The sequence below is a fragment of the Gavia stellata genome, chromosome 29 (assembly GCF_030936135.1).
Source record: "Gavia stellata isolate bGavSte3 chromosome 29, bGavSte3.hap2, whole genome shotgun sequence".
NCBI classification, from domain to species: Eukaryota; Metazoa; Chordata; class Aves; order Gaviiformes; family Gaviidae; genus Gavia; species Gavia stellata.
Genome location: NC_082622.1, coordinates 3,378,519 through 3,389,724, shown reverse-complemented (window position 1 = coordinate 3,389,724; position 11,206 = coordinate 3,378,519). Strand labels below are relative to the sequence as shown.

The window sequence follows — 11,206 nt, the reverse complement described above, 5'->3', positions numbered from 1 at the left end:
TGCTCCCACTGAGCGGGGACGGCAGGGCTCTCCCCGTTTCTGCTGCGGAGAGGGGAATGCGAGAGCAAGGTATAAATATCCACAAAGATTAGCGCTTGCACAGCACTCTGCCCTGGGAGAAAGTGTTGAGTGTCACCCACAACCCGCGTTCCCTTTCTCTCCACTCCCCAGCTGCCTCTCCTGTTTCCAGCCCTGGGTTCACAATCTCCGCAACCAGCACTTTCATTTCATTCCTCCCTCCACCCCCGTTCCCTCTCCAAAGAGAGAAAATAATAGAGCCTTTGTTGGGTTGCTGCAGCACAGGCACCGAGCAAGGAGCCGCACAGGGGTAAGGGGCTACCGGGCACGGATTACGGCATTCCTGCACCTTCAACTCAGGAGAAGTCAATCCTGCGCCCCGTGGCGTGTAAAGGGACCCCAGGTTTGCTGACATCCACAAAAAAAGCAGCCAAACAAAAAAGAATCCTCCACACTGCTCACTTCCCCCGCTTTTATGTAAATTAATATTAATAGGTCCTCGAGTTCGGTTCTGTACAGATATATACAAATAGGAAATAGTTTCATATTTACATCATTAAGTTAATTAGGCTCTGTAAAAAAAGAACAGCTTTCCAAATTAGTGTCATATGTACAGACAGCAGAGGTGAGCTCACGTCCTTGGCGCGGTCACATTGACAGTGTAATGTACACTAACCATTACCCCCGGTCCCACAGGCGATCGGCCCCACACAGGCCAGGCACAGACTGGCAGCAGGCACGAGCGTTACGAGCAAAAGGATCCCGCTCCGGGCTTTTCTGCTCTCCGGGACCCGGCAGGGAACAGTGCTTGTTTCTTGTGAGGCACACAGGTACCACAGGGTCAATTCGTGTAATGTACACTACCAGCGCTCTGTGGATCCCATGGAAGGCACAAGACCGGCACAGATCTCGTGTTTGAGTCGGTGGATGCTCTGCACAGCTTCTCCCAGGCGCTCCTTGCTGGTGCACACCTGCGGCGGCACGAGGCTGGTCCAGCCCCGGAGGGGCCGAGTCCTTCGGAGAGCCCCAGTGTGAGCGGACGGACCCAGCCCGGGGTCACACGATGCTGGCCAGTTCTGTGTTGTCCGACTCAGAGCTGCTGTTGCTCTCCTCCCTGGGAGAAAAGCGTTGGAAAGGAGGCATGGAGTGAGCCGTGGAGCAAGTCCTGCCTCCAAGCAGACTTCTGCCTTGGAGCATAAGGAGCTTCCGAAGGGCTCGAGAGGGACGTCACCGCATTGCGCAGTCCCCAGAACAGAGTTTTCTTTAGCAACTGGGGCGGGTTCCCCGTTGATCTCAAACACTTCACGCCACCTCTTTGGAAGTTGGGATTGGGAAAACAAGTCAAGCCTTCCCTCACCCCACCACCCACGGAGTCCTGGAGGATTCCTGGACAAGTCACAGTGTGTCCCAACCCGTCTGGGCCTGATCCTTCCCCCACACGCCCTGCTGGCGTGCTGTGCTTGCTACCTCCATAGCACAAGCTGACACTCACCTTAAGTCCTGCAGGGCTTTCTTGTTTTTCCTCCGCTTCTCCTCGTCGATGGGGTACAGCTTGAACAGGAGCAGGCCCAGCAGGATCAGCCCCACGGGCACGGCGGACACCAGCATCTTCAGGGTGATGTTCACCTTGCTGGGCTGGGAGCAGCCCCGCGTCTGGTACCCTGCAAAGCTGCGGACAGAAAGGGACTTTCAGGCAAAGGAGTTTGCTGGAGACAAACCTGTCCCTGAAGGGAGAGGTCTGTGGAGCCACAGCTGGATTTAGACCCCCCCCACCTCCCTCCCAGCCCTTGGGAAGCAGAGACGCCTGGATGTGGAGGCACCAGACTGGCCTCCCTCCCTCCTCCTCAGCTCCCACACAAAAACTCACTCTAAGCTGAGTGTGGAGATGCCCAGGGAGACCCCAGAGGTGAACTTGGTGAAGAAGACGTAGAAGGAGAAGAAGATGGCTTCATGGCCATGGGAGTCAGGGTGCTGCAGCTTGAAGTCATCTATGACGTCCGGGAGCATGGACCTGTGTGGAGAGTGGAATAGTGAACACTAGGACAAAGCCAACAAAGCATTTCCTCTCCCTGCTGGGAGGATTTCCCTCCAAGAGCCCCATTTTGGGCTGAAAACATTGCAAAAAGGCCTCCCAAGGATTTCTAACCACTCCAGCAGGCCCTGGAAGCACCTTGCCCAGCTCCTGGGGCGCAGTGCTGAGAGCACCAGGACCTCACACTCACCAGGGCAGGAGGAAGGCGGCTGCGACGCTGATCCCAGCTGCAACGGCCACGATGTAGGTGACGATGAGGTTACTGTCCAGGACAGCCACCATGATGAGGAAGGGGATGGCAGACTGGATAGGGGACAGAAACCAGGTTGGCGTCAGCAGTGCCTGACCCAGACTCCCTGGCCTTTCCCCTTCCCTCCCATGCATGCCAGCCCTCCGACTGCAGGGACGGCTGGGGAAGCAGCAGTGCAGCCTTCCTCCCAGAGCCCCACAGTGGCCATTTCAGCTGGCCGTGGCCACATCCACAACAGCACAAATAGCAGGAGGAGGGACAGGCACCAAATCAGCAGCAGCAGCCACCCCTGCCCAGCTCCGGGCCCTCGGAGGGACACAGCTCTGCTCACCCCATGTGGGAAACACCATCTTCACATGTACCTCTGCGCTCGAGGGGACCCACTCACCGAGATGCCCACATAGACAGCAGTCTTCTTCCCACAGCGGGTAAGGAACCACTGCCAGAAGGGAATGGTCAAGGTGGCCGAGAGCTATGGGAAGAGAAGGAGGTCATGGTGTCACTTGCTGGCCAGGCTCTTCTCTGGGGCAAAAGGTCTTCTCAGCAAGGAGTAGCTCCTGGGCATAGCCTCTCCCATCGCATTTCCAGCACCTCCGATTTCCACATGCTCCCTCCCAGGGCCGGCATGCAGCCGCGCTGCCTGCTCCTGCCCTCACCCCATCCCTCGCCTGCCTCCGCTCCCGGGAAGGAGAGGTTGCAATTGGAGCAGGTACATGGGGCCACCTCCTCCCCCAGTGCAGAGCACCCTGGCACCCGGCACCGCCGTCCTCAGGGCACGCTTGCTCAAACAGAGGGAGGACCCGACTCGATCCTCAGTGCTGGGAAGGGACCTGATCCTGTCACTGCTGCCTGCACACAGCATGGCCACGAGCCAGGTTCTGCGGGGACCTCAGCACCTTGGACCTCTCCATACCACGGAGCAGGGCGGGTAGGAAGGGCTCCAGGGAAGAGGCAAGCTGGAAAGGACTCCCGAGGAGCTGTTTTGCTCCATCTTCCTGGCAGTAAACACTGAGATCCTTTTCTCGAGGCAGGGGGGAAGGGAGATAAGTGGCAGGATTTGGACAAAAGGCCCCCACGGCTCCTGGTCTCCCCGGTCTTTGGCCGCCTTCACAAGGGAACAAAGGCCTCGCTGTTCCTGCCAACCAGCCTGGCCTTTGCAGGACATTTGGCAGCTCCTCCTCCCTCCCGTCCTCCCGGGGGACCTTCGGTCACTGTCCCCACGGTGGACTAGGTGGACTATGGTAGCCCCATGGCCTCCCTCCCCTCAGCCCACAGAGCACCCGTCCCGTGCCGGCTCCTGGAGAGGACCCATGGGATCCCTCAGCATGCATCCCACTGCAGTCCCAGCCCCAAGGGACTCCAGGGTGAGGCCATACGCACCATGATGGCCAGGAGGATGTTCTGGAACTCATTGCGGAAGCCCAGGGTGTAGGTGCAGAAGAGGGCAAAGTTACCCTCCAGCAGCTGCGGAGGAGGCAGACAGTGGTTAGGGGGGGACGGCCACCTCAGCCACCCCGGAGGCATGCGCTCCTCCTCACAAGGCTGCGCCCAAAGCGTAAGCAGGGGAAGAAAGCGGCCATTCACCGAGCCGTCTGAGGGCATGAGGCTACATCCTTCCTCTCTGCCCGGGGCAGCTCCGGCTCATTGAGCTGCCACCTCACATGCTCCCAGCCCGCCGGGATCCTATTTGGGCCGTACGCTGCTTGTCCCCCAGCCATCTCCAAGCCCAACTGCTGCCCTTCCCTCTCCCCCAACCTCCAAGCCCAGCTGTGCTTACCATGAAGGCCAGCGAGGTGAAGAGGAAGCCGGCAATGAGCTTGATATAGGCACCGTGGTTCATCACCAGCTTCAGCCCCTGGAAGAAGGAGACAGGCTCGTCCGACTGGAGCTCAGAGGACTCTGGAGAGCAGAGCAAATCAGCCCATCGTTAGACCCACTGAAACAGCACCCTTGGGTGCAAGGTACGCCTATGAGCACCCTGCACAAGCCCCTGCCCACCTACAGCATCACGCCCCAAGGGAGTCAGGGCAATGCCTGCAGGGATCTCCCTGCCCTCACCCAGGGGTCCTTCAGCCCCACGGAGGGGAGAGGATGGCCTGGCTGATTCGGCCAGGATAAGCAGAGCTGGTCACAAAACAGAGGGAGGGAAGGACAGAAACTACCGGACTTTGGATATCACCTCACCCCGGGACGCCCTAGTTGGCACCAGCAACCTTGGCCAGGCAAAAACTGCAAGATAATGTTTATCTCCGACAGTGCAGAGCAGAGAGCTAAGTCTTCAGGGCTGTGCTGTAACATACCCTGGAGATGCTCTGGCCTCCTGCCCACAGCGCTGCCCTTCTGCAGCACCTTCCCCAGGCCCCCAGACCCAGACCTCAGCTCTACCTGCCCCTCTTCTCTGGGGCTGGACCCACGAATGAGGGGCTGATAGCTCAGCCAGGCTCCTGGGGAGCCCCTGGCAGAAGCCACAGCCTTTCCACGAGTCCAGAATATTCCAGCATGTCTCAAGCCTCACCTCTCTTCTCCTGCACGCCCACTGACAGGATCACCGCGCAGAGGATGTAGAGTCCCCCGATGACACCCGCAGCGATCATGTAGGCATTTCTCTGTGCAAGAGGAGGGAACAGTGAGGGAGGGGGCTCATCCCAGGAGCCAGCCTGCTCAAAAAGGCAAGGAGAGTATGGCAGGGGCTGCCAGCAGGTCCCCCCAGCTTACCGTGTCTGTGAGCGACCCAGTGTCATGCGTCATGTTTAGCTCCTCCATGGCCACCGAGGAGTTGGTCTTGCCGATGAAGAGGGGGCTCTCGATGCAGGGAGTAACCACCTTGCCCACGATCTGGCCCTGGATGGCAGTGCCCAGCACGGTGCCCAGCACTTCCACAGTCATACCTGGAGGGAAAGGCCAGTGGGTCTGAGCACAGCCCTTGGGCACCCAGGGCATGGGTGCAAAAACCCTTCTCCAGAGCAGAGCCTCCCCAGCTGTAATTCATTGTCCTTCACCAGGAGAAATGAGCCAGCCCAGCTGTCCTACAGCTCCCTCCACATCACCAAGTGATAAAGCCTGTGCTACACAGGGAAGGAGAATGTCTGCTGGGGAAACTGAGGCAGGGACTGAGGCCAAGACTTGGTCATGCTGCTCCTACTGCTATGTGACAGAGCAGGAGAAAAGGCTCAGGAGCTCAGATCCCCCACCATCCGCTCCAGGCTCTTGGCCATAAGCTCCTCTCAGCAGACTAGACAAGGATGTCTGCTGGAGGAGCCAGGGAAGAGGAATGGGAAGAGCTGGACCAGGTGCAATTCAAGCCCTGAACAACGTTCATCACACACCATCCTTGGGGTGGGGTGTGATCAAATGAGCCCTTCCAGCAGGGCATCTGGAGGAGGATCATGCCCCAGCGAGAGCTGCAGCAAAGGAGCTGAGCACCGGCTGCTCCCTGCCCACGGCGAGGAAGGGAAGGAAATACTCTTACGGTAGGCGGTGGCCGAGTCCCGCTCGCTTTGCTCCCTGCTGATGAACATGGTCAGCGCCGAGTAGGGCACGTGGAAGCACTGCAATGGCATGAAGAGAATTAGCTCAGGGATGGGAACCTGCCCCACTGCATAGCTCAGCAAGGTGAAGGCAGGGATTCATCCTCTCCATCCCTCACCCACCGGCACTGGTGTGTGCAGAGCCCAACTCACCGTCACAAGGGTCTGGAAGATGCAGTAGAAGACCAGGTACCACATCACTTGGCCTCTGGAGATGTCCGGCACAAACCAGATGAGGAAGTAAGAGATGACAGCAAACGGGGTGGAGAAGATGATCCTTTGGGAGGACACAGCATTAGCCTCGCGGGCACGCAGCGCCTGGGTAACCCCACCAGCCCGGCTCTCCCCGCTGCCACACATCCAGAGGGGTTCAGGCATCTGATTTTGGGGGCTTCTGAGCTGTCTCAGGGTGGCCCACCCTGCTTCAACACTTGGACAGGAGGTTGCCACAGGGGTGATTCAGACCAGGCTGAAGGCAGCAGCTCAGGTCGGAAAGGGGAAGAGCTGACTCAGACTTCCAGGGAAGAGCTTTATTTGCTAAAACAGACATCCCTGATTCGATGGCAGGGACTGATCTGCTCCTGCGTTCAGCTTCCACCCCCGGCCCTGACCTCTCCCCCAGGCAGCACTGCTGCGTGTTCAGCGGGATGTAATCACCTCCCTCATCCCGGCAAGGGCTGGGGAGCCGCCAGCCCTGCTCCCCAGCCACATGGGCCCAGCAGACAAATGCCTCTCACCAGCTTGGCTTTGCTGCCAGCCCCCCCCGAGCCCCGGTCCCAGAGTCACCTCTGTTCCGCTGGCAGCAATGGGACAAACCATCAGCCAGCAGCAGGGCTGGCTCCTTCTTTCACCCCTGCCTAGCTTCCCAGAGCTGCGGGCACAGGGACACGGGATGCAAAGTGCAACAGAGGATCGGAGGGGATTACTCAAACACTGGGCCTTGGCAGCAATCCCCGCAGGACTGGCCAGCGAGGGCGATTGCAGCGGGGAGCCACCCAGAGCATCTCTCTGCTTCATCCAGCACATCGCACAACCCTTGTCCTGCTGCAGCCCAGATGGGGAACAGCTCCACTCTGCACCAGCAGCCTGAGGACACCACAAGCACCCAGGTCCCCCCATCACTCAGGAGGGCACAGGAGGAATTCCTCCTCCTGGAGGGAAGTGAGCCAGATGTTGAGGTTGCATCCACATCTGTTTAGGAGACAGATTTTGCTTGGGGATTTGGAAGCACCCTGTGCTCCACAAACTACTGGACGGACGCTGCGTCCTGGAATGAAGCCAGCAGAACCGGACATGGGAGAGAACCACGCATGGTCAGGGCTGGCCCTCTGCCACTCCGCTGCCAGGGTACAGCGAGATCTTTCCGTCCGGGCTAACGTACAGGATGCAAAGTTTATATTTAAAGTTGGGCGGGACGGAGGGGAGAGAGCAAGAAACTGGATCTCCATGGATGGAGAGCCGGCAGAGGCATTGCACAGGACCCAACACATGCACATTTTTCTGCAGGCACGTCACCCCGGTGGGGGAGGAAAGGGGCGAGCCAGCTCCAGCCACTCCTCTCCCGCGCACTTATTGCCGCACGCATACGTGGAGCCAAGGGAAATTTTGAATGAGTCACCGCAGCCGCGCGGGAACCGCGTCATGCTCGCCGTGGGCGCCAGCGCGTGCACGTCAGATGTGCCAATCCCCCGCGGGCCCACTCCAGCACTGGGACCGGCGTGCTGAGCCCTGGCCAGGGCTGACCAGCAACTCCTGCCAGCGGCAGAGAAGTGACTGCGAGTTACCCCTGACCGAGGCCAAGGTGATTAAGAAGCTTGGATGAGGCCGCCCTGACGCGCTCGCTCATTGGCCACGGCGCGATGGCGTGTTCCTTTGTGCTGCGGCTCGCACACCCCTTCCCAGCCGGGCGGTTAACCGTTTGCAAGCGGCTGCTGCCCTGGAGAAGGAAGGTCAAAGCCAAGGCTCTTCAGTCACCAACACATCAAGGAAAAGTTTGGTCACCGGATAGTCTGGGATGGTTGAGGAAATGGGGACTTGCTCAGGGCTGGGGACAGAGCGGGGTCCCCGAGGCTGGGAGAGAGGAGGAGGCAGCCAGTGGATGAGCTGCTGGGAGAAAATGCAGCAAAAAGTGTTTCAAAAAGAAAAAGCTGAAAGGGAAAGAGGTGACAGCCCTTGGGGAAGGTCTCCTCTCCCTTCCGAGGGGCCAGAGCAGTCCCGAGCTTTGAGCTGGAGCCACCGGCACCCAGCTGGGGTTCAGCCTCACAGATCAGACCCTTCAGAGCCCGGCAGAAACTTTGGACAATAAACCCTCACACACAGGGGGGTTACACAGGGTCACCTCACGGGTGCTGAGGGTTGGGGTCAGGCAGCAGCCTCTGAGGCCACCACGCAGTCACGTCCTGCAGCACCTGCAGCTCCTGGCTTTGCACGCAGGGAAACTGAGGCAGAGAGCAGCTCCACAGCCACACCAGCCTGGGGTTGTGCAGCCCAACACAGCCAGCCCCACAGTGACCAACGAACCCTGAGTTCAGGAGGTTTAAACTCAGCTCAACTCCATCCAGATTGGACTCAGCCAGTTGCCCTTGAGCCATGTACAACAGCAGCAAGCTCCCCACAGCCGGCTGCCCCAGCACCGCTGAGGGGCCCAGCACAAGTCGAAAGCTCTGGCTAATTTTAACGAAGCGGGAGCCGTTTGGAGGAATGAAGCAGCTCCATCCCCACCCCCTGCCTCGAGGACGCGAGATTACAGAGAGCGGAGCCGCGGCGGCCATCCGAATGTGCCTGGCTATCCCGCGCAGCCCTGCCTGCACGCCCAGGCGGCTCCGCGCAGGCAGCCCTGCTCTAATCTCTGGACCCCAGACCCCGCCACACATGCAGCTGCAGAGAAGCTATTTCAGGCCATGCGTGGAGCCTGGCTTTAACAACAGCCGACTGCCACTGCCCAGAGCTATTCCAGGAAAGCCCAGAAGCAGAGGGTATAATCTGCGGGGGAGAGGACTGCATCCCTCTAATTCCACTCCCCCCATGCCCACCCCCTTTGCTGCATTGTATTTCAGCAATCCCACAGGCGCCCAGGACGTGGGTTATTTTAGCACAGGACATGCCACCATGTCCACACTTAGGCATTAGCACCCTGCAACGCTCCGTGTCCCGCACAGGGGCAAGCGTTTATGGATGTCCTAAGTCTGCCCTGGGTGCAGACGCAAGCCTTTGGGGCATTGCAAACCCCATCTCATCTGCTCTGACTCCCTTTGGCACCCCTTCGCTCAGCACCCCGCTCCCAAGGGCGGCGGAAGCACCCACGTGTGGGCACCCAGATCCATGACAGCTGTTTTCCTGCCAGAAGAACGTCCTCGTGACTGTCAGCCAGCACCCCACCACCGCGCATTGACCGTGCACACCCCCGTCCCTCCTCCCTGTGGGTGTGATGCCACCTGCTCTGCTGGCAACACGGCCCTGCCACCGTCCAGGGCTCAGCAATCACCGCAGGAACAAAGTCCAGCATCGGAGCAGCTCCGAGGAAGGCTGCAGTGACACGGAGGACATCCAGGCCCAGCTCGTACGGGGACAGCTTGGGACCGGTCAGAGTAACAAGCACAGACTTGAAGCCCCAGCTGTTAGCAGCACCGTGGGCTTTTTGGGGTGCTTGGCACCTCACCTGGGTGAGATAGGGCGTCAGCATGTCCTGCCCTGCAAACCTCATACCAAGGGACACCCAAAGCTGACTGGAAGTGCTGTGACACATCAGGCAGAGATGCCGGGTGCTACAAGCAGCTCTTACCAGGGCATCAGGCGGCCAAAGCGGGTCCATGACGTTTTGCTGATGAAGAAGCCCACCATGGGGTCTGTGATGGCGTCCCAGGCTCGCCCCACGAACAGGATGATGGAGGCGTAGAAAGGGTCCAGCTGCCGGGAGAAGATCTTGTGTCAGGACACGCAAACCCCCATGCCCCCGGCTGCCCTTCCTGAGCTCCTTGAGACCTTCCCAACCGTACTGCAATCCCACTGCTATTTGGGAGCAGTGGATGGATCCCTCAGCCTCTCTCTCCCCCTTGTTCAGGGGGATTTGAGGCACAGTGACCCAGTCCCTCCCAGCACTGCCCCACCACGCTCTTTCCACACCCAACTCCTGCTGTCTTAGAGCAGATCTCCCCGAAGTCCGCCCCACACCGAGCACGAGGGTGCCCCACGGGCACTTCTTCCTCCCCTTTTCACACCGACCCGGAACGCTGCGGGTTCGTGGGACAGATCCTGTGTCCCGCGGGACGGGACGGTCACCGCAAGCCCGTTTCATAGCCCGAGGCACGGAGCGGAGCGGCCACACGGCTCCACGCGTGGGACCGGCCTGGTGGGAACCCACAGCCTTCGGGCCGATGGCCACGCAGGGCCACGACTCCTCGTGAGCGACCCACACTCCCTTACACCCCGATGGGTCGCACTGGGCGCGCCCGTCTACCGGGCAAAGCGGCACCGGTGTGTGTGTGTGTCCCGGGCCCGGGGGCTCCCTCCCCGCTCCCGGTCCCCCCCCCCGGCCCGGGGGCTCCGGCTCTGCCCCCAGCCCCGCTCCCGGTCCCCCCCCCCGCCCCGGCCGTACCTGCGCCACGTCCAGGAGGTAGATCTGGAGGAAGAAGCCGAGCGCGCAGCCCGTGATCTGGTAGGGGGCCCCCCCGACGGCGTAGCACAGCTTGCTGCACACCGACAGCCGCTCCCGGCTCTCCTGCAACCGGGCTCGGCGTCAGCACGGCCGGGAAGCGCCCCCCGCCCCGGTACCCCCATCCCCCCCCCCCCGCCCAGGTACCCCCCCGGTGCCGGTGCCGGTGCCGGTCCCGCCGCGGCCCGGAGCTCACCCTGCGGCGGGGCTGGCGGCAGGCGGGCGGCAGGAGCCCCCCGGCCCGGACCCGCTCCGCGCCGCCGCCCCCGGCCATGCCGTGCGCGATGAATGGGGCCGCGCTGCCGCCCGCGCCGGCCTTGTACCGGCCGCGCCCCTCCCCGGGAGGGGGAGCGCCCGCCCCGCCCCCGCCTCCCGGGGCACCGGCCTCCTCCTCCTCCTCCTCCTCCCGCCCCGGCCCTTCCTCCAGCCCCCAGCCCCTTCCCTCCGTCCTCCCCCCCCGCGGCCCCAGCCTTCCTCCACGGCTCCTCTGTCCCCCATCCCTCACCCCTCCATTCCCCCACCCCTCATCCCTCCATCCCCCCTCCCTCATCCCCCAACCCTTCATCCCCACCCCTCATCCCTCCATCCCCAAATCCCTCATCCCCCAACCCTTCATCCCCACCCCTCATCCCTCCATCCCCCAATCCCTCATCCCCCAACCCTTCATCCCCACCCCTCATCCCTCCATCCCCAAATCCCTCATCCCCCAACCCTTCATCCCCACCCCT

General features: G+C 61.1%; 1 protein-coding gene across 2 annotated transcripts; it reads right to left on the bottom strand.

The window, feature by feature from the left end:
- Nucleotides 1-599: 599 nt before the first annotated feature.
- On the bottom strand, nucleotides 600-10,752 carry MFSD2A (MFSD2 lysolipid transporter A, lysophospholipid). Of its 2 annotated transcripts, XM_059830920.1 has the most exons (14): nucleotides 10,675-10,752; nucleotides 10,422-10,544; nucleotides 9,609-9,733; nucleotides 5,981-6,104; nucleotides 5,770-5,848; nucleotides 5,016-5,188; nucleotides 4,816-4,906; nucleotides 4,078-4,199; nucleotides 3,681-3,764; nucleotides 2,689-2,772; nucleotides 2,241-2,353; nucleotides 1,886-2,029; nucleotides 1,511-1,687; nucleotides 600-1,132 (listed from the first exon to the last, which is right to left on the bottom strand). In XM_059830920.1, the coding sequence occupies exons 1-14, from the start codon at nucleotides 10,750-10,752 to the stop codon at nucleotides 1,075-1,077; spliced, it is 1,575 nt and encodes a 524-aa protein (XP_059686903.1). In that variant the 3' UTR covers nucleotides 600-1,074. The 2 variants fall into 2 exon arrangements, with proteins under 2 accessions (XP_059686903.1, XP_059686904.1); XM_059830921.1 differs by lacking the exons at nucleotides 2,689-2,772; nucleotides 10,422-10,544; nucleotides 10,675-10,752 and having other exon boundaries at nucleotides 9,609-9,633.
- Nucleotides 10,753-11,206: the final 454 nt, after the last annotated feature.